The 24,203-nt window shown below is 30.6% G+C and overlaps 1 protein-coding gene and 1 pseudogene across 1 annotated transcript; both read left to right on the top strand.

The window, feature by feature from the left end:
- Positions 1–1,514: 1,514 nt before the first annotated feature.
- Positions 1,515–3,514, top strand: LOC137813525 (uncharacterized). Its single transcript, XM_068615847.1, has 8 exons — positions 1,515–1,673; positions 1,768–2,035; positions 2,109–2,205; positions 2,276–2,397; positions 2,490–2,494; positions 2,863–3,017; positions 3,120–3,240; positions 3,344–3,514. Exons 1-8 carry the CDS (start codon positions 1,515–1,517, stop codon positions 3,512–3,514), a joined length of 1,098 nt encoding a protein of 365 aa, XP_068471948.1.
- A 9,509-nt stretch (positions 3,515–13,023) lies between these two features.
- On the top strand, positions 13,024–22,224 carry LOC137818819 (uncharacterized; annotated as a pseudogene).
- Positions 22,225–24,203: the final 1,979 nt, after the last annotated feature.

Genomic DNA, 24,203 nt, shown 5'->3' with positions numbered 1-24,203 from the left:
ATATTCCATTTTAATAATTCATGAAAATATTAAACTTGAAAATGAATTCAAATACAGAAAATAATATAATAATATTAATACTATATATGAATAATATCAAATGATATTAAAAGAATATTTAACTTGAAAATGAATTCAAATATAAATATTGTAAAATAACACAGATTGAAAATTGTTTAATAGTATTAAATAATTAAATAATTATTTAACAAAGTTAAAAATAACAATATTCCATTTTAATAATTAATGAAAATATTGAACTTGAAAATGAATCAAATTCACCACCTCTCTTCCATTTTGTATTATTTTTTCATCACATTTGCTTTGCCCCATCACATATGCTCTGTGCAGCTGATACAAGGATTTTCTTAAGATGCAATTACCTAAACTCACCACCTCTCTTCCATTTTGTATTATTTTTTCATCACATTTGCTTTGCCCCATCACATATGCTCTGCCCCCAGCCACCGCTACTTTGATAGGTTTTCCTTTTTTTTGCATGTTTGGGAATCTCAATCCACGATCTATGAACCCTAAGGTAAGATTTTTTTCTTTCTTTTGTATGCATGCGAAATCAATACTGTATCATGAAATGAAATTGGTAAGAACTTCGTCCTTTCCTAAACCCCACCTTACCCTTTGTTGGAATTTTTACTGAGAATGTTTTGCTTAGCATACTGATTTTTTCCCAAACTGTGTTAAACCTTTTCATAGGGTTCACTTTTTTTCCATGTTTTTGAAACTGATTGCAAGTTATATGAACCCCCCAGGTACGGTTTTTTCGTTCTTTTGTACGATTATGTATAGATTTATGACATTTTACCTTCTTCATGAAACTTACATTCTCAATCTTCGTAGTATCAATTTTGTAAGCTTTCAATCTGTGTTTTATAGATAGGTTTTCAAATCAAGGGTTCCTTTTTTTTGTAAACCAGAAAAGTTCTTTTGCAAATCTGCAAAAAAATGCATGTGAAGTTTCTATTTTTGGAACATCTTTCTGTAAATGCACCAATTTTTGAACTTTGGTTTTCATCTGTTTTACATATTGCATGTACGTTGTTTTGTATAACGTCATTTTTTATAGATAGATGTCTGGGAAAGTCTCTTCGCAGCATTTTTCTCTTTCTGAAGTCAAACAACATTTTCATTAATGTTATTGCTTAAAGTAGAATGATTCTCTTTTGAGTGGAAAAGCAATTTTGTTTCCTGTACCTAAAAGTTAAGAATTTTATCACAATGTTAACCGTACCGTATGTATTAGACCATTTTATGGTTTGATTATTTCAAAAATCTTTTCCTTTCGTGAAACATTGTATAAATGAATCATCATTCATTCTTTTTCTTACTATTCGTACTCATTTTGAAATCTATATTTTACTTATTTTTTACTTTTTCAAAATAATTAAGCACCAATCCTTCTATATAAATAGATGCATGGTATGTTATTTGGAACCTCATTTAGCATCAACATTTGTAGTCTGCCTTTTCCTTTTTCTTAAAAGGAATATCTTACAATGTCTTTGTTAAGACAAAATACAAATTCAATCAAAGATATCAATCCAGAGAATGAAAATTGGATTCTGATAGCAAAAGTGATTCGATTGTGGTTTGTGTCGGACTTCAAGAAAAGCAAGTTTCCATTCTCAATGGAAATGGTGATTCAAGATAAAGAGGTAACTGTTTTATCATTTTCTTTTGTTTTTTGTTTGATCTAAATATTAATATCAATTATTCTAATCATGTTTAATCTTGATTCTTCTTTTCCAGGGTGATAGAATTCATGTTTCTGTTAGAAAAACTCTAATTTATAAATTTCAAAATCATATTTTTGAGGATAAGGTTTATTCTTTCAATTTCTTTAGTGTGACAACTAATTCAGGATCTTATAGAACAACCCGTCACAAGTACAAGATTAATTTCCAGTTTGGAACTAAGGTAACCTGTGTAGGAAATGAACTGGTATCATGTGCAATACCTCAGTACACCCCAATGTCTGTGATAAGAGCCCCTGGTTTTGATACTGATTATTTAGTTGGTAAGTTTACTTATAATGATTTTGGTTCAACATATTTGTTTCCATATGTGCTTACATAATTTTCTTCTTCCAGATGTTATTGGTTTACTGACTGGTGTAGGCACTGAGAGGGAGATTAATAGAACAGGCTCATCAACTAAGTTAAATGTGATTTCCATTGAAGCTGATGGGTAAGCTAAAATTTTGTAGTTCAACCATTCGAAAATATGTTTTAAACAATTCAAATATTATTTACAACAGCTTGCGCATGGAGTGTACTTTATTTGGCAATTACGTTGATGAGCTGAATGCATTTTTGTCTTCTGGAGAGTTGCAAAATGTGGTCATCAGTGTGCAGTTTGCTAAAGTCAAGATTTTCCATGGTATGTTTACTCATGCAACTGTAACTTATTTTTTTTATTATTCTACTTAAATTTATGTACTTATAACCTAATGTATTTTATTTTCATTGTAGACAAGGTTTGCCTACAAAACTGCTTGGATTGTACGAAAATAAAATATAACTTACAGTCTAAAGAAGCAAACGAACTTAAGCAAAGGTTACTTCAATACTTACTTTTGTCACTCATTACTTGAAAATTATGACACATTCTAACTACAAATTTAACATTTGTAGGATGATGGAAAATACAGATTCTCCTACTTAAGGAGTCAGTCAGTTGTGTGATTCTGGAAAACAAAATATTGATGATGAATTTATCCACTTCATTCCAAGAAACACTATTCAAGGCCTGAAAGATTGCAAAGAGGTGTAGTTATATTTTTTTAGAAAAATTTAATTAAATCAATTATGTATTCTTAACTGCAAAACCTGTTTTTGTTTTCAGGAAAGCACTTTTGTTGTTTTAGCTACTATAAAACATATTGTAGCTAATGATGAATGGTGGTACACGGCTTGCTTATGCAATAAAGCCGTTTACCCTGATTCAAAGATGTTTTTTTGTGAAAAATGTAATAAACATGTTATGAAAGTGCAACCAAGGTATTCTTTGTAAACGTTATAATTTTCTTTTCATTACTTTCTATATTAGTAAAATCTATTATATTATATTTCTTAATATTTTCATTATATTTTATATTTCAGGTATAAGCTGAAGGTCCGTGTAATGGATGAAACAGACTCCACCACTTTTGTTCTTTTTGACAGAGATGCAACTACACTGATAAATAAATCTTGTGCGGAATTATTTGAAAGTAATGACAAGGTAATTTTCCAATAGTGCTTATGTTATGTCTATTGATGCATATATGAAAATGTTATTGTATAAATTAATATAGTAATATTTTACTCTTCTTTTTAATTTATAGAACTCTGACTCTGGTGTACTACCCAAAGAATTTGGTCTTTTGATAGACAAAGTTGTGTTGTTTAAAGTTGGTTGTGTTAAAGATCAATCTAACAGGTTTGATCAATCATTCCGTGTGAAAAAAATTTGTACTGATGACAGTATTATCCAAATATTTTCTAATGGTGGTTAAGGAAAGTTCGGTATGTATTTTTTATTTTATTTTATTATATTTTGTGTTTCATTTTATTTCTAAAAGGATTATTTATATTTTTTACTTTAATTTTTATGTTGTCAAGGAACTTTAATCTCAGAAGAAAAGACTATTCAATATTAAAGATGTCGAACAAGACCATTCCTCTGTAGAAGTTCCTCAGGTCTTTTATATTTAAATAATTAGTTTACAAATAAAAATCTTACTAATATTTGTACTTCATGTTGCAGGATTTGTTTAAAAATTTTGCCAATGAAGTTGTTGAATTGCATTCTGAAACTGTTGACTTAGTGAGTGACAGTCAGTTAAGTGCTGAAGTAGTTCCTCCTGGACTTAAAAGAGATTTTGCTTCACCATCACACACAGCGGATGATGATGTTCCATTAAGGGTATTAAGGAAAAATATCAAGATCGAAAAGGGAGTTTAATGAATGATGATTTTTCATGTATTTCTATCACTGTTGGACATTTCTATGACTATTTTTAATTTCTATTCAGAATATTTTATGATGTATCAGTACATTTTGAGTCTGTTTATTTAATATTGTTGAATTCAGTATTCCACGTTATCCTTCTTTTACGTAATTACGTTACGTTATAGTTAAAAAATGTTAACAGTTTTTTTTTTTAATTACTACAATGACTTATTTTTTGGAAGAATGTTGGGCACAAAACTTACAGGTTTGTGAATTATTTTTTAAATTTATAATTATTCCAGATATTACTTATCAACGTCTATATCTGATCCATTCTTCTATTTCTTTTGAAGCTGATTGCAAGGATTTTTTGCTTTCAGAGGATGTATTATTACAGGTATGTATATTTTATAAACACCCTTTTTATATATATGTTTTTTTAATAATTTTTTATAAACACCATATAATATAATATATTTGTCATTCTACTCATCTAAATTTGTTTAAACTAACTTATTTTTAATTAATAAGGTCCATTAAATAGCTGTCAGAATTGTGGCCTTTCTCTATCCCTTATACACTCTTTTCAATGTTGTCTTTTAATCTTCCTAGGTACTTCTCTTACATCTGGCAGCAATTTATTATTTCAATATAATATAATAATATATAATATAGACAGGTAATTTTTTTATCTTTTATTCATGATTACGTATTTTTTTTCCTATCTAAATAATCAATTTTTTATTATTATTTAGTAATATTATTCATTATTCATTATTAATTATCTATTCCTCTCTTTATTATTTAATATATTGTTTCAACTGAAACGTCATGTTGTTTGAGAGAATGGATATCAAAGGTCACGAATGATATTTGGCTATAAATACGTATGACACTTGCCTTTTGTTCACTTAGAAACCTACTCTTTTCTTCTTTCTACGTTCCTATCTTACTATTCCATACTTCCTTCATTGTTCACTATCTATCATTCACTTCGATGGATTGGTGTGCTGAAGAAATTATGAAACTTGATACACGAGCTATTTTTTCATCAATGTACATCCGCGGGAAAGTAAGAAGTTCATTTCTTTTCTTCAATACCTACTTTTTTTATCAATGCATTTTATTGACTTTTATTTTTCATAATGAATAGAATGGTTATGTTGATCGTGCATTCGCTGTTGAGTTTCAATCAGAACTTTCTAAGGAGTGGACCCTCGCAGATACTGTAGGGAACTTGCATAAAGTATATTATAACCAGGATATACTGTCTCCCCAGATATTGGATGGATGGTCGACTTTGAGTTCCATTTATGGCTTTAAAGGCGACCACTCTATACTCTATTCTTACGCAGGTCAAAGTTTTTTCAAAATAACTGTTTTTATGGGGGAGATCTGTGAAATAGGTGTTAATAGTTATTTGAAGGAAGTTCAAAGAAGGGAACCGCTGACCAAGGGTCCCTTTGAACATTTTTACATGGATTTGGCTGATTTACGGATAAAAAGAAATTATGTGGTAAGTTTAAGAATCTTTTATTTTAAATCTTTGTTTTATATTTTTTTTCAATACTGTCTCATGTTGTTGAAGGATTTGCGTGATGGACTTGCTCAATATCTTCGGCAAACGAGATTCAAATACGTTACCCTACATGGACCAGTACACGATGTTAAATGCAAAGTCATAAGAGCAACGTTTCCTTGCACAAACATCAAGCTTGGCAGGGGCTGGAAAAATTTTTGCCTTCTTCATTCCTTCCGTAAAGATGATAAAATTATATTTGAATGTCATATGATGATGCCTCTTTCTGATATTAGGGTTCTGCAAGTCAAGATATGTCACTACAAAAGACAGGCCAAAGTCTATTATTAGATTTGTTAATGGTTTGGGATACTACTTTCTGTTGTTTTGAAAGTATAAGAACTATTTACTTTTTGTTGTTCTTTAGGGTTTTATCTTTCCAAGTTGGTTTTAAGGTTTCTCTTTTTTGGACACCAGGACAATTTGTTGTTATTAATGTTTATGTTTATTTGGATTTTATTATGTTTAAGTTGTATCTGATTTGTTTCATTTTTATTTGTTTTATGTTTTACTTTAAACTTTCATTCATTATCTGGCCTGTGTATAATGTGTTAGCATTGTTAAATATGCTTAACACTAAAACAGTTGCCAGTACATTAAACTCACAGAAGTTTCATTCTTTTTTTCCTGTTATTCATTTTTTTTAATATATTGTGGAATGATGATTTTGATTATATTGTTCATTATTAATTATTAAATCATAAGATAGTTTTAAACTGTCTTGGCATAATTTTTGACTTCTCTTATATGGTTTTTTAAATTTCTTTTTCGATGTATAAGCACTATTTCATTGTATTAATATTAATATTTGTCCATTTGTCATTATATATTTCATATATTTGATTTGATTTCAAATTATTTCAAAGAAGGTGATTGCATAATTTAATATGTTTTTCACCTAATACATGTTTCTGTTAAGAAACACACATTTCACTTTTATGAGTTTTACTTTAAATTTATTTTTAGTTCTATTTCTTTTATGTCATTAATTATACTTTTACATACTTTTTTGAAGTTGGAGAAAGAAGTGCAGGATCTTTAAGTGAAGATGTACCTACCTACATGGTGAAGTTTGTGGCAACAATCCAATTTAATTATATCATTTTCATTGTAATCTCAAATTAGTAATTTGTTGTAATGTAAATGTTATATGGGGATAATAAATTAGTTCTTTTCCTCTTTTACAGTACCTGTACTGTTTACATTGTAAGCTAATGTTCTCTAATCTTCAATTTTTTAATGTTTATGTACTATATTTAATTTGAATTTCAATTATTCACATTTGAAGTCAAATTGTCTTTATCAACGATTTGTAATATATCTTATTTTTAATTTTTAATTCTTATTATGATTATTAAATATAGTAAATTGTTTATGAATAATAATCTTGAATTATTGTCTTTAATTCGAATTTGAATTGGATGAAGAAATTAGTTTTTAAATTTATTCCAAAATTTATAATAATATTGCAGACACTATAAAAATTATCAAAACTTGCCATCAACATCAAATCAAAATAAAAATCAAAATTAATACAATATTCAAATTTTAAAATTAAAATAGAATTAATCTCTAACTTATTTCACTTAAAATAATAATAATAATAATAAAAAGTTAAGACCTTGGAACTCTGGAACTCTCTGGAAACAAAATAAACTAAGGGTCGTTCTCCTAAGCCTAAACCTCAATTTTTTCTTCAATTTTCATCTCTTGGAATGTCCATATTCAATGCAAAAAAAATTTTCCAACAGAGAAAGACACTTAGTTGCAAAAGTCTGTGCTTTCATCCTTTTCTTCAGATTGCTTTACTTCCTATCTCCATTTTGACAGAATCTGGTGAGTTTTATTTTCATATGTACTTTCTTATTTCATTATTCTTGAGATTTAGAACATAAGAACTATATTTCTCTTTTATTCACATGAGAATAAGGAATTTAGTATTCATACCTACTTTAGAGGGATTCATGATTTCGGAACTGAAATTAATTTTCCTTCTTTCTTGATTATTCACAGAAATTATAATTAAAGTTATGCTTTTGACATGCATTTAGGTCATAGATTTCAGTTTAAAGCATTTTATTGAAAAAATCATCCATATTTTATTTACGATTTACTTATCAATGATTTTTGTTTGTTGATATCTCTTTTCTGGAATTAGTCGTTACAGACAATGAATGCAGATTCAGGGAAACCGACAATGTAAGTAAAAGGAGATCTTTTGTGTATCCTTGACAAATTTTAGGGTTTCTTGCACGACTTCCTTTTCTTATTATTATTATTATTTTATAATTAGGTTAGATTTGGAAATGATGGACAAGAATGCAACAATTGTTTTCCCTGTTGAAAGGTACCTTTTTTTAATAATTATAATAATATAGGATTTGTATGAACAAAAATAGTTTGTTCTCAGTACAATGCTCTCTGAAGTTAGGGAGGAATTGATGCCAAAGGTTATACTACAAGAAACGAATTTGGTTCCCATTCTCAGTCAAACGGTAATGTATCAAGAAATTCATCTACCTTTATATTTATGGTTCTTGAGTCATATATGTTCTTCATTGGCTTTCTGAAAATGCACTTGAGCGTAGTTCTTATTCGTAAATACTATTTTTTAGCCAGAATAATGAACCAACAGTTTATGATACAAAATACTTGAAACATTCCTATATGTTGTTGTTCTGTTTTCCCCAAATAAATCCAGCTTATTTTTAATTATAGCATCATAAATTGTACTTCTGCTGTTATTTCCATTACATCTCATTCAAAATGGAATACCATTAATTCGAATAACCATTTTAGCTTGAAAAAGGAGTACTATGAAAGACGAATTTTGATGTATTTCTGTACTCTTTCACATTTTTAGTTTGTATTTGTAATTTTGTTAACTCTTTCTAATTTCTATTCACAACATTTTTTATTCATCATTGTATTTATAGTTAAGTTTTGCCTTCTACGTAATTACTTTCATCATTGATTTACAACAGTTATTTATTTATACATGGTTCCAAATTATTGTTCCCATTCAATTATTGTTCACATTTATGTTTGATATGTGGTTTTTAACATTTTTTTTTTTTTTATAAATCATAATGATTTTACCCTTTTTAATCCTTATTTTATATTTCTGATTGTACTAACCTTTTTTTGTAAACTATTTTATTTTTAATTAAAATGTTCAATAAATAAGTGTCAGAACTGTGGCCATTCTCTATCCCTTCTACACTCTTCTCAATGTAGACTTTTAGTCTTCCTAGGGATTTTAGATATGGCAACAGGTAATTATTTCAATATATAGATAATTTGGTAAAAATTTTAAGTCTATTCGTTTTACTATTAAATTATTAGATATGTCAAAATTATACAGATATATTATTATTTTGAACTATGTTAATTATTTGCTTTTTCATATAAATATTAATTATTATTAAATAAAATTATATTATTTACTAATATAATTATCATTTGTTATAAAAATTAGAAAATTGTAATAAGATATTTGTTTAATAAGATACTTGAAAGACAAGTATTCTATTGTATAATGCAGTGGAAAGTTGAAAGGTCATCAAATACAAAGGTGTAGCAATAATTACAGTTCACATACTTATCTTATTTTCTATTCATGATTGACTATTTTATTATTTTTAAATATTTACATATTTAAATATTATTTTCTACAACATAAGACCCTCTTTCTCCTTTATTTTGCCATAGCCACTTTAGAGGAATGCATCGTTTCTGAAGTGAAAGTAAATTTCTTTGTTTGTTGATTATCCATACAACGAAAGTTCTATGTTTTACATGCATTCAGTTCAGAGATTGAATGTTAAAGCATTTCTTTAAAAATCAACCCTATTTTATTAAGAGTTTACTTATGCATGATTTTTGTTTGTTCATTTATCTTTTTCATGGAATTAGGCATTAGAACACAGTGAACCGACAATGTAAGAAAATGGGAGATTTTTTGGGTCGTTGACAAATTTTAGGGTTTCTTGCAAGGTTTCCTTTTTTGTGTTAAATTGAAGACAACTTTTTGATTTGTGCAGAACAAACATACATAAAGTTTTCCTTTTTTTCTTACTACGATTCTCAAAATAATGCTATCCATGTTTAAATGTTGTGCTTTCATCTTTTTGACCACTAAATTGGACATTCTTTAAGGTTATTCTTTACAAATAATTGCTACTTTAAATTTGTTCTGTATTCAACCTGACAAATATATTTACTTGCAGGTGGGTTCTTTCTAAAGTCAAACAAAAATTTCATTAATGACAATGCTTAAAATAGAAAGACATTCTTTTGAATAGAAAAGCAAATTTGTTTCCACATATAAAAAGTTAAGATCCCATTTTGGATATCCATTGCATTCATTCATTCCATTGTCTTCATTGAAAACTTATACTGCCTAAATTGCTTATTCAGTTTATTGTTGTGATTATAAGTTTTTAATTAGGTTACATTTCCAAATGATGGACAACACTACAACTCTGTTCACTGGTGAAAGGTAACTTTTTAAAGGAGTTGTCTCTTTAACCTTTTTTTATTAATGACCAATGACATAGAATATTACATTTGATTTTAGGTATTACTTATACTGAATTAAATGTTTAATTGATTTTTTGTTTTAACTTCATATCCTTTAAAAGTTTATTAACTTCTTACTTTGACATTTATATATTTTGCACAGTAACAAATAAGATAAGTATTTTTATTAAATGTATTATGGAAAAAGAAATGAGAAATAAGGAACTAATGTTCCTCCAAATCTCTAAAAGAATTTGGCGGCAAAAGAAAGATAGTTTAGACACTAAGTATTTATAACAATAGGATTTCTATACCTGAAAATAGTTATTTATGAGTACAAAACTTTCTGAAGTTATGGAGCAACTGAGGCCAAAGTTTACTACAACAAATGGAGTTGGTTCCCATTCTCAAGCAAACGGTAATGAATCATGGAATACAATATATTTATATTTACGTTTCTTGAGTCATATATGTTCTTCATTGTTTTTCTGAACATTCACATCATTGTAGTTTGAATTCGTAAATATTATTTGTCAGCCAAAATAATGAGAAAATATTGTTATATGTTTTTTTTCTGTTTCCGTCAAATAAATCCTTTTTTTTTAATTATAGTATGAGAAATTGTAAATGGAATAGCATTAACTCAGATAACTATTTCAGCTTGATTGAATCTATGCTATTTTATTTCTTATTCACATATATGTATATAATATAATTTATTACTATTTGCAGAACAAGTCATTCCCAACAGAGAACCGTTAATTGAGATAAGTAATGGTAAGTTGATTTTATTTTTTGTTTTGCTTTAAATGAGAAATCTTAGTGTAAATTTTTTTACTTTATTTTCTAATTTAATTTGTTTAGGTTGTCATCCTGAAAAAGCAAGAAATGCAAGAACAACAAAATCCTATCATCAAAGTCAGAAAACAATATCCTTATCTGGGAGAAGCCATGGTAAACTTAATTTTATCTGTTTTTTTACTTCAAACTACCATATTTTATGTATATATATATATATATATATATATATATATATATTTTACTAATTACTTATTTTTTAGTTTTCGATATTGATGATGCAAACTCTGCCACAAGAAAACGAAAAAATATACAGTCTGAAATGCACAATACAAATATCAAAAGAACAGGTACTCTACCTCTCTTTATAATCGAAGTACAGTTAAAATTATTGTTCAACTAAATTGAATTCTGTAAAAGAACAATAAATTTAAACCATAGAATCAATTTATTTGTTACAATTGCATTTCGTTTTTTATTTAACTAACACACTATGTCATTGAATGTAATCATCTCCTAAGTTTTTTAATTACATTATGTTCTTACAATGAATTGTGTACTAATTATATTACTACATTACTTATATTACTACAGTACTGAAGATAATTCAAATAACTGATTTCAAAATAATTTTTTGTAGGTCAAAATACTGTCAAGTCAATTCATTATGTTTCTTCTCAATCATCGGTTATTACGGGAAGAGATTACGCAGTTTCTGAAAACATGACAGCAAACAAAGAAGTCAACACTATGCATTCAACTACGAAAGTAGTGTCATCAATGGGAACTATTACTAAAGGACAAAATAGCCTTACAGAATACCTTCATGGTGAGTTCACAACTCCTCATGTAATTAGGTTCATTAAATTTGATACTGATAATACAGAGTGGAATATATACTAATATAGATAAATGTTAAATGTTATTTTGTTTCTATTAATCCAGATGAGGCCAAAAATACAGGAGGAAATACCAAAAACTTAATTGGTAGATTGCGGGAAAAATATCATCCAGGAAGAGGTACTATAATTATAAATTTAAAAAATTACTATTTTTGATACATTTATGACAAAAAGTAATTACAAATTGATATTCAATTTGTAACTTAACAAACGTTTTAATACTTATTAAATGCACTTTTCTACAGGTAATTACAATCGTGGAAGTGTAGTTAAGAAAACAATAAGCTTAGATAACAGGTTCAGGGCATACAGTGATGAAATCCTGCAATCAGTGACTAAGAGATTGAATTTTGAAGATAATAACACAATGTGGTTAGATAAAAGTTGCAGTACATACAGTGCTCAAATCCTGCAATCAGTTACTAAGACCTTGAATTTTGAAGAACATGACGAAAACGAAGAACATAATGGTGATAAAAATAGTTTAAATGTTATTTTTAATTTAGTTAATTGCTTCTAAAGCACTTTGATTTACTTTGTTTCGTGTTCAGATGAGAGCATAGAAGTTTACACTTCCGAATTGTATTCAAAAGCTGAAAATGAAGGTGCATGTCTCTAACTTTAACTTTTGTATTCAAATTAAATTCATTAATGTAAATGTAATATATAACCTTATTTATTATTTCAATATAGATATTGTTTCATTTGGACAACCAAATATACAATGTGAATATTGTTTGGCTGAGGTGTGGTATGAAGAAAGATCCTTCAAAACAAAGAGTTTCCTAAAGGTTGATTTTTCTATATGTTGCCAAAAAGGAAAAGTACAGCTACCTTACCTACAACAACCTCCTAAATTGATTCTAGAGTTATTAAATGGTCAAGATCAACGAAGCCAACACTATTTACAACATATCAGAAGTTACAATAGTATGTTTTCATTTACTTCAATTGGAGGAAAAGTTCACTCTTCCGTAAATGATGGTTTTGGGCCTCCTCAATTTATTCTGCATGGACAAAACTACCATAGGATTGGAAGCTTACTACCTCACAGTGGAGAAATGCTCAAGTTCGCACAACTTTACATATATGATACATAAAATGAACTCTTAAACAGAGTATCTCACTTTGGGTATGTGTTACATTATGTTAGTTTCTTTTCAGCAGATTCATTTATAATATTATTTTGAATTAATATTTATTTAAATTTTATTTAGGTTCAATTTGAAAGAGTTGAAGTTTGATAAATCATTGATTCAAGATCTTACCAAGATGATTGATGATAACAATGTCCTGGCAAAAAGTTTTAGAAGAGTAAAAGATTTTGTAAATTCTGATGTACATTCAGATTTTGGATTGAGGTTATTTAGACATTGTTCAAAAGATCCAAGGGTGTACAATACCCCTACAACTGATGAGATAGCAGCGTTAATTGTCGGTGATATGAGCAACCTGGATGTAGGACGAGATATCATAGTGAAAAAAATTTCTGGACAACTGTTTAGGTTGCATGAGACACATACAGCCTTCATCCCATTACAGTATCCTTTAATATTCCCCTTTGGAGAAGATGGTTATCAAGAAGATATTCCAGTACGCAATAGCAAAGAACGTAAAAGAAGTCGTATATCGTTAAGAGAATTCATTGCATTTAGAATTCAAGAAAGAAGTGTTGAGTTTGGAAATGTAGTTCATTCACGTCGTCTGTTTCAACAATTCTTGGTTGATGCATATACTATGGTTGAATCTCAAAGATTGTCGTTCATAAGAGCAAACCAAAAAACAATACGTTGTGATATTCTCAACGGTGTACAAGAGGCAATGAATAGAGGAGAAACAAATTCTTCTGCAGTTGGGAAGCGTATAGTTTTACCTGCATCATTCACGGGAGGAATGAGATATATGTTCAACAATTGCCAAGATGCAATGGCAATTTGTAAAAGGTTTGGATATCCTGATTTATTTATCACAATTACCTGCAACGTAAATTGGCCTGAAATACGTGACTTTGTTACATCAAGAGGATTAACTGCTGCTGATAGGCCAGATATAGTTTGCAGAGTATTCAAGATGAAATTAGATCAAATGATGGTTGACTTCAAAAAAGATGAATATTTTGGCAAAGTTAATGCAGGTAATGATTAATCCATATTTTAAAATTATGTTCAGATTTTCTGCATTATAATTCAATCAATTTCTATCTTATTATAGGTATGTACTGATGGAGGAGGGCCCAAGCTCACCACACGATGAAAGCCAAGCCTCCAAGACTAGACGGTCTAGCCTATGATGAGGAGCGTCTAGACTCAAAAAGGAGCGTCTAGCCCATGAAGAGGAGCGTCTAGCCCATGATGAGGAGCGGCTACATAAGGAGCGTCTAGGCCATGATGAGGATTCCTTCTAGACCGTCTAGCTTCACATACACATGGGTCAAAGCTACGGTTTTGGGAAGAGAAGACCTTTGTAATTGTTACATAAAGGCCCATTAGGGGTGCTTAGTAATTAGAGTAGTGTAGAAAGCATATTTGTGTGAAAATTCTAGAAAGACCATGGAGGGGGGGGTGAGCATAAAAACTAGACACACCCCTCCCCATGTGCTCATTTGTGCACCCATGTGCCATGTGCACCCATGTGCTTCACATTTACATTTCATTTGGCTAGCATTAGGGTTGCATTATGGTCCTCCTTAGCCTATAAAAGGAGGAGCCTACACCTTGTATTTTCAAGTTTAATTGAGTAAGGTTATGCTGCCATTTTTGTGCACAAGCTTTACTTCTCCTAGAAATCTAGGCTCTAAACTTCAATCCTTTCACCTTCTCCCTTGAGCTGGCCGAACCACTCAAACACCATACTCATCATGCACCTACAAGGCCAACACAACTCCTAGGAGGGTCTTGATCATCTCACCCATTGCTTCCGCACCTTATTTTCTACTTTGATTCAAGAAGAACACATGAAAATGCCATCATTTGGTATCAGAGCTTTTGGTTCTTCAAGATGAGTAGCTTGGTCTTTTAAATTTTCAGTTCTTCTTTATTTCATATTGTCATTTAAATTCCATACTTGTCTTGCTGTTTTTTACTTTTTAATTTGTTCTTGGTGTGCTTTGTGGAAGATCCAACCGAAGCACTCTTGTTCATTTGATCTTGAACAAGTTCTTGTGCAATTTGTGATAGGATTCCATACACCTTTGTGTTGCTATTTTGTTTTAGGCTTTGAGTCTTTATTGCTTTCATTATTTTGGTTCATATTATGCTTTGAGTCTTTAATTTTCTGAATCTATACATGTTTTGTCAAGTCATGTTCATCCATATTGTCAACAATTCATAGTAGTCCTTTTATTTGGCTTATTTGTTTCTTGATTTTGGGTCTCTTTATTTTGCTTGAATCTGTTGTTCTTTGCTCCTTTGGTGCCTTTTTAATTTTTAGTTTGAGTTCCATTTGTGTTAGATCATACACAAATTCTATTTCACAAATTTCCATTGTGTCTAAACTTTGGTATCTTGCTGTTTTTGTTTCCAGTTTTCAGATTCCCCTGTTTACACCTTCTCTGTTTTGGCTGTTTTAACCCAGAAAAATATTTCCACCCATAGGAAAATTCTGATTTTCTGGAAAATGCAAGTTTAAAGTGTTATAGAAAAGACAAAAAAATAATTAGGTCAAAAGAAGCAACAGAAAAAAATGATAAATCTTTTAAGATCAGAGTGCAAATCTGAAGCGCTCCAGCTGGCATAACCGAACACCAATTTTGCAAAATTTATTAAAAAAAAATGGTGCATCCGTTTTGAGTGAATCCAAAGCCAGATTTTAGATAAGACCCTGAATATCTTGCATAACAAATTTCAGAGCCAAATTCCAAAAATACAGATCAGCATAAATCGGGGAACAAACACATTTTCTGGCCCACAACATTTTCCAGTGGTGCTGTTTTTTTTATTTGGTCATCTAATCTAGTGCTTTTCTTTAGGAATTCTTTTTGTGTGCCAACCTTTTATTGAGTACCTTTAATTGTTTGCTTTAATTTCTTGAATCTCTTTCTAAGTTGTCATATTATAAATCCTTTTGGTGGTACTGTTTTCTTTCAATTAAATTTGTTTCTTGCTTTTGTTCCTTGACCTCTCTTTTTGGGTGCTGGAATTTAATTTCTCCCTTGGTGCTTATGTGCATGGAATTTGACTTGGTTTAAGGTTTAGCCCTTGTGAATAGGTGCTGGAAATTGGAGAATTAAAGCCAACATTCTAAGGAGGAGACAAAGCCAAAGCCGAAACAAGCTTTCTTGAAACAAACACTACAAACACTTAGGAGATCAACAATCAAGACAACAAAGAAGTGCACTAACCAAAAGGAGGAACAACAAAGGGAGTTTTCTTATTTCTTTTGCAACTTGGTTTATTGTTAATTACCTCTTTTAATTACGTTTTAGACGGTGAGTGTGTCTTCAAGGGCTCAAAGTGTCCAAGAAGCCTCACCTAGGGCCGAATAGTATAGCATTCTTGATTAGTAATTGTTACTTGTTTGTAATTGCTTTTCTTTTGCTTTCATAGCTACGTTTTGCATGTTTAATTTTGTTAATTGTTGGTGATTGTCTTTCTTTTTGCTTAGTAGTAACGCTTTGCATGCTTATTTTGTGTTAAACCGACTAGCTTTGTTAAAATAGTTAGCATACATTGTTTTCTTGCATTGAAAAAAAAAAAAATTGATTTCTCAACTTATTTGTGTTCTAAGTGTTTCACTAAGAGAAAGTCTTGTGTGAAGATATTGGAGGATAGTTTTTGGCAAGGAAAAGGCTTGGTATTTAAGTAGTCCTTTGTGACTCACCTCCCTTACCTGGGAAACTACCTTCTTTAACTTTCCTAAACTTTCTCAAAGTAAAACACCTATATACACAAAGCTTTAGCCATGTCTTCTTCTTCTCATTCTACAAAGTCTATTGGAAGTGAATTAAAATCTTTAAAAACTCTTTTGAAAGAAGTTTCACAAACTGTGCAATCAATTGCATATAGACAATTGGAGAGTGAGACTAAACTTAATGTTTTGACTAAAGCAAAGGATGAGAAGCCTCACATTCTAAAAAAAATTACCTTCTCATGCATATATCTCTAAAGATCATGATTCTTTTGGGGAGGGAAGCATTAGAGTAAATGATTATTATCAAGCACCCCCTAGAAGATATAGAGGAGATAGAAAAGAACAAGAAAACCCAAGAGAGGTTAGGGTAGACCAACCCCATTTCCATGGAAAAGAAAATATAGAAGCTTGCCTAGATTGGGAAATGAGGGTAGAAAAATTGTTTGCTTCCCATAAAGAAAGAAAGGAAAGAAAAATACAAAAGAAGAGAGGGGAAGTCGAAAGGGAAGCTAAAGAAAAAGAAGAAAAAGAAAAGCATGAGAAGACCCTTGAAGAACAAAAGGCGTGGGAGAAGAGTGTTCCTTCCCACAAGGTCATTCAACAAGAAGGAAAAGTTGAAAATACATTTGAAAATATACCTCTTGTTGAACAACCTAGCCTTACCTTTTGTAAAGGAACACTTGCAAGCCTAAGTGAAAAAGAAGAGTCTTTAAAAGAAGCTTGCATAGATAAAAATGAAATAGATTATTTCTCATATGTGCTAGGATATCACCAAGTGAATGTCAAGTTTTTTATAAGCATCTACAAAAACAATTTTTTATGTGAAGTAGTGCCTAAAGAAACTTGTCATGTCTTATTGAGACAACCATTGCAAAGTGTACAAATCCTTATAAACAATGGTTGTCACAACGAGACTATCCTTACACATAAGAGAAAAAGTCTTCATGAAGGAGAACTCATGGGACAAATTAGAGTTGATAAAACTCTAGAGCTTTTAAAAGGAAAACTTTTGTCCCCCATGAGAAAAGAAGTTCAAAGACATTACCTTAGGTACAATTCTTGTTTTCAAAATACGCCCAAGGCAATGTCTCATAAACTCTATACTCCTTCACCTTTTGCAAATGATCCTTGGGAAGATATAAATTTCCTATTAAAACTCCCTAGGACAACAAAAGGTTGTGATTCAATTTTCATGGTTATGGATAAACTCTTCTCTAGAGAAGTGATACATCTTCATGGTTTATCTTCAAGCATAGTGTTGAATAGAGTTCCAAATTTCGCAAACCATGATTTAAGGATTTCCTTTGGAAAACTTGCAACTAAATTGCACACTTTAAATTCTTATCATCCTCAAACGCATGGTCAAAATATATTTGAAAATCTAGCTCTTTCTACTATGCCTAGAATAATCATGAAGTGCACACACAACTCTAGAGGTGAGCAAACATACCATAAAGTAGTTCACAAAACTACTTATATTTCTACTTTTAAAGTTATGTGTGGGTTCAATCATCTTTCTCCTTTTAAGTTGTTACCATCTTCTATGGGATTTATGCCTAAAGAGAAAGTAACCACAAATGAACCTTTTAAAATACATAAGATGATTAGAGACCACACACAACCATTAAAAGAGAAACTTTGTCCAAGGTTGCCAAAACCAAAAGAAAAGCAAAAATGGCAACCTAGTAAAATTAATTTGCAAACTAACACCTATGCCTTATTTGATTATGTCTATAGGTGGACGTTTGATCCAGGAGGACAAGCTTTGGCGAAGCAAAAGGTTGCTATCCGAGATCAAGTCTGTAGATCTGAGGATAGATCTTTTCCCGAAGGAGGAGATGATGGACACCATCCAGCCACAACCATCCCCCTAGTTGAAGAAAAAGCTTTGGATTTGAGGACAAATCCTTTTCAAGAGGGAGGGGATGATGGAGGAGGGCCCAAGCTCACCACACGATGAAAGCCAAGCCTCCAAGACTAGACGGTCTAGCCTATGATGAGGAGCGTCTAGACTCAAAAAGGAGCGTCTAGCCCATGAAGAGGAGCGTCTAGGCCATGATGAGGAGCGGCTACATAAGGAGCGTCTAGGCCATGATGAGGATTCCTTCTAGACCGTCTAGCTTCACATACACATGGGTCAAAGCTACGGTTTTGGGAAGAGAAGACCTTTGTAATTGTTACATAAAGGCCCATTAGGGGTGCTTAGTAATTAGAGTAGTGTAGAAAGCATATTTGTGTGAACATTCTAGAAAGACCATGGAGGGGGGGTGAGCATAAAAACTAGACACACCCCTCCCCATGTGCTCATTTGTGCACCCATGTGCCATGTGCACCCATGTGCTTCACATTTACATTTCATTTGGCTAGCATTAGGGTTGCATTATGGTCCTCCTTAGCCTATAAAAGGAGGAGCCTACACCTTATATTTTCAAGTTTAATTGAGTAAGGTTATGCTGCCATTTTTGTGCACAAGCTTTACTTCTCCTAGAAATCTAGGCTCTAAACTTCAATCCTTTCACCTTCTCCCTTGAGCTGGCCGAACCACTCAAACACCATACTCATCATGCACCTACAAGGCCAACACAACTCCTAGGAGGGTCTTAATCATCTCACCCATTGCTTCCGCACCTTATTTTCTACTTTGATTCAAGAAGAACACATGAAAATGCCATCATGTACACTGTGGAATTTCAAAAAAGGGGTTTGCCTCATGCCCACATATTATTGTGGTTGGATGGAGAAAAAAAGTTAAGAACTCCAACAGACATTGATGGAGTGATTTCAGCAGAATTACCGCAGGCAGATTTATATCCTAAATAGTCAAAGGCAGTTGCAACGTATATGATACATGGGCCATGCGGAGCAGCTCGGTTTTCCTCACCTTGCATGACTAACGGTAAATGTTCAAAATTTTACCCAAAGAAATTTAAATTGTTGACTACTATTGATGAGGATGGATATCCATGTTACAGACGTCGAGATAAAGGAATATTCATTCTTAAAAATGGAATTAAGTTAGACAATAGGAATGTTGTACCATATAGCCCATTGCTACTACTGAGGTATCAGGCTCATGTTAACACAGAATATTGCAACAAATCAAATTCAATCAAGTATTTGTTTAAATATGTCAACAAAGGTCCAGATAGAGCAAATTTGAAAATTACTAATCCTCAGAAAGACTCTACTGAGACACCAGTTATAGATGAAATTAAACAGTATTATGATTGTAGATATATATCTCCCTGTGAAGCTGTTTGGAGAATACTTGCCTTTGACATTCATCATAGATGGCCTCCAGTTCAAAGGCTGACTTTTCATCTATTAAAAGAGCAACCCATTCTATTTAAGGACAATGAAGATATTGATGAAATATTGCATACAAATCAACATAAAAGAACAATGTTTTTAGCTTGGTTTGAAGCTAATAAAATCTATCCAGAGGGGAAAAATTTGACTTATTCTCAATACCCTAACCATTTTGTGTGGATGTCAGAACAAAGAGAATGGAAACCAAGGAAAAAGGGGGTTAGTATTGGAAGGCTAACATATATTCCTCCTTGCACAGGAGAATTATATTATCTTAGGTTATTGTTGAATTTTCAAAAGGGTTGTTGTAATTATGATAACATCAGGACTATTAATGGTGTTATTTACAAAAATTATAAAGAGGCATGCTATGCCATGGGTCTGTTGGCAGAGGATAAAGAATTTATTGATGCAATTATAGAGGCCAACACCCTTGCTTCAGGAACTCAGTTGAGAAGATTGTTTGTTACACTGCTACTCATGAATACTATGTCTAGACCTGAGGAAGTTTGGAACAAAACTTGGAAATTGTTATCTGATGACATTGTATACAAAAAAAGGAAAGAGTTTAACCTACCAGGTATAAGTTTCTGCTTTCTTCAAACATTATAACATATTATTTTGTTCAAAATATGAACTGTTGTTCTTTTGCTAGGTCTTACAATTGAAGATGGTCAAATACTAAACCTTTGTCTTCTACAAATAGAAGAATTATTGATTCTTAATGGTAAATCTTTAAAAGACTTTAACAGTCTTCCACAACCTATTCATTCAGATTATTTTATTTATGAGAATAGATTAATTATTGATGAATTAAATTATGACAAGATACAAATGTCTGAAATTCATTCTTCTCTTTTTCAATCTCTAACTGCGGAGCAATTGGTTGTGTATGAGAATATAATGACAGCAGTACTGTCACAAGTTGGAGGTTTTTTTTTCCTATACGGTTATGGTGGCACAGGAAAAACCTTTATGTGGAAAACTCTGTCTACTGCAATTAGATCAAAAGGGTTGATTGTGTTAAATGTAGCTTCTAGCGGCATAGCTTCTTTGTTACTACCTGGAGGAAAAACAGCTCATTCTACATTTTGCATTCCTTTGTTAATAAATGAACATTCAACCTGCAACATACCTCAAGGAAGCTTTTGGGCCAAATTGTTGATTGAAACTAATTTAATTATATGGGATGAAGCTCCAATGATGAATAGGTTCTGTTTTGAATCTCTGGATAGAACTCTAAGGGATATCATGAGGGCTGTAAGTGAAGAAAATGCCCTTAAACCTTTTGGTGGCAAAGTCATTGTCTTGGGAGGTGATTTTAGATAGATATTGCCTGTTGTAAAAAAGGGATCAAGATATGATATTGTGAAGGCAACATTGAACTACTTAGAATTGTGGAAACATTGCAAAGTCTTCAAACTTACTGAAAATATGAGATTAAACAGTGAAAAATCAAAGCAAACTGCATCAGAAATAAAAGATTTTGCAGATTGGATACTTCACATTGGAGATGGAGATATGGAATTAAATGAGTTGGGACATGCAACTATTGAAATACCACAAGACATTCTAATTCTAAATGTTGAACAACCTTTATTGCACTTGGTTGAATTTGTTTATCCAGGGTACATACAGAATCTCAACTCTGATGCATTTTTTGATGATTGTGCAATATTGTGTCCTACTACAGAATGTGTGGACCAAGTCAATGACTTCATTCTAACCTTAATCCCCGGAGAAGAAGTTACTTATTTAAGTTCAGACTCTCCTTGCCAATCTGAAGGACAAGAAAATGCTCAAGCTGAGTGGTTTACAACTGAATTTTTGAACGATATCAAATGTTCCGAAATTCCTAATCACAGTGTTAAATTAAAAGTAGGAGTTCCAATAATGCTTCTAAGGAACATTGATCAAGCCAATGGACTTTGCAATGGAACCAGATTACAAGTAATTCACTTGGGGAAAAATGTGATTGCTGCCAAAGTTATTACCGGAACAAATATTGGTGATAACATATTAATTCCTAGAATGAATTTGACTCCTTCTGACTCAGGCTTGCCTTTAAAGTTCCAGAGAAGACAATTCCCAATATCTTTGTGCTTTGCTATGACAATAAACAAAAGCCAAGGACAAACCCTTAATAAAGTTGGTTTATATTTACCACGTCCAGTGTTTACACATGGACAGTTATATGTTGCTATTTCCAGAGTTAAATCCAAGAAAGGGTTGAAAATATTAATTTTGGATGATGATGGAAATACAACTAATTCAACTACTAATGTGGTTTACAGGGAAATATTTGAAAATATTTGAAAATATTTTTACAGCAATACTTATCAGGTATGAAAATTCTTTAATACAAAACTATTTTTAATTCTGATATTTTTCTTCTAATATAGCAAGACTAAACTAATATTTTTTTGGTATTTACAGGTTTCCTCTTAATTTGCATACAAAGAAAGGTATTCATCTATTTCTTCTTAATAAATTTCATAATTAAAATTGTGTATAATTTTGTTTTGATGATTTTGTTTCTTCGGAGGTTTTTAATACAGGAACTCCATTGTAATTATTGAGAAAGAAGGGGATATTTAGTACAGAAAATAGGAAGCTATTATACTTTACACAGGTTCTATATTATAATATTTTACACATGTATTGTTACATAATTCTTCCTAAATAAAGTGATCAAAATTCAGCTGTATTCAGACAGGTATATGGTTTTTTGTTTACAAAAACAAGCAGCATAATCATCAAAAGTCCATAGAACTTTTGCTAATTAAATTTATTGTATCATATTATTTTATCTTATTTGTTTCATAAATATTCACTTCTTCAGTAGATTTCTTTAAACTACTGAATCAAAAACCTAACACAGGTACAAATTCATTCTTATTCTTTTTTAATATTTACATAATTCTATTAATTGTCCATTCTTTTATTGACATTTCTCTTTTATTTATTATATTTGCAATGATGCAATTAACATCAGATGTGTAATGAGATGTGTTGACATTGAATACAATATTGATCAACCCTCATATTATAGCACCTAAAGAAAAGCAACTATGTAGTCCATTTGTATTTTTTTAGTATGTTTTGTTCTCTTACGGAGTATATTTTCTGTTATAAAACTTTGAATATAAAAATACATCTTACTTCTTTTTGTTATCGAATTTTTTTACATTTCTCATGAAATTATTGTTCTCTGAATTCAGCCTTAAATACACTTGGCCACAAGTAATGAAGTTCATATTTATTTTATAATAGTATTTCCTATAATTAATGAGATATTGCATTATGTTACAATTTATTATGTCAAAAGTTTTTATTTAATAATATGAAAACAGAATACAACGACTTACAATATGCATACATGTAGGTGTATACATTTAAGTTCTGCTTGCTGTTTTTTTAAACAATGTGTTTACCATTTTCTATGTGGTTAACATCTACAAGACAGCTACATGAATATATGACTTATAAAATTATGAATATATGACTACCTCATGGATATTGTATCTAAAAGATTTTGTATGCTTTATATTTTGCAGGTACAAAACACCGTTGACAATTTGATGAACAAGAAAATGCGCAGCTACAAAACACTCATTGCCAATTTCAAAGAGAAAATGCTCAAGCACAGTTATTCAGAAGAAAACTTTACTTTTTATGGAAACCTGCTTTCCTTTTAAATTTGAGAAAACATCTATCTAAATATATTTATACATGACAATAAATATAATACACTGGGTTGATTTTTTATTTTTGTTTCTTTATGTATTCCTAATTGTTTACTAATAATTGAATAATTGATCGATTTGATTTTTTTTAATTCTTTACTAATACTTCAATAATTGATGTAATTTTGATTTATAATTTTAATTTTCTCTAAAATAATTCTTAATTTTCATATATAGATTTATTATTATAATATTATTATTTAAATAAAAAATATTATAAATATTCCCGTGCATTGCACGGGTCCATATACTAGTTTAGTACATTGAAAAACTATATTAAAACACTTATAAGAAATATTGCATACGTGTCATCTCGTTACTTACAACTTATGACGTTATTATGTGCTTCAGTTGGAAAACATTAATGTTTTTTCGATATCATACTCAGTAACTATAACAATGACATTTATAGAGCTTGTAGTCAACTTTGGAACATTTTGGATATTTTATCAATCTAACAATTAAGAATAAGTTACTTACTCACGCACTTAGTCTTAATATGTTTGTATCATATACATTTTCGCTAATTCTTTAAGATGATCTTATGTT

Source organism: Phaseolus vulgaris, chromosome 10 (genome assembly GCF_000499845.2).
Source record: "Phaseolus vulgaris cultivar G19833 chromosome 10, P. vulgaris v2.0, whole genome shotgun sequence".
NCBI classification, from domain to species: Eukaryota; Viridiplantae; Streptophyta; class Magnoliopsida; order Fabales; family Fabaceae; genus Phaseolus; species Phaseolus vulgaris.
The sequence above is the reverse complement of the archived record's forward strand: the minus strand, read 5'-3'. Positions and strand labels throughout refer to the sequence as shown.

Bases quoted from the DNA above. Each gene is read 5' to 3' on its own strand.
- LOC137813525 (XM_068615847.1), top strand. From the start codon at position 1,515: ATGTCTTTGTTAAGACAAAATACAAATTCAATCAAAGATATCAATCCA. The intron at 1,674-1,767 runs GTAACTGTTTTA...CTTCTTTTCCAG, and splicing joins TGGTGATTCAAGATAAAGAG to GGTGATAGAATTCATGTTTC. The intron at 2,036-2,108 runs GTAAGTTTACTT...TTCTTCTTCCAG, and splicing joins TGATACTGATTATTTAGTTG to ATGTTATTGGTTTACTGACT.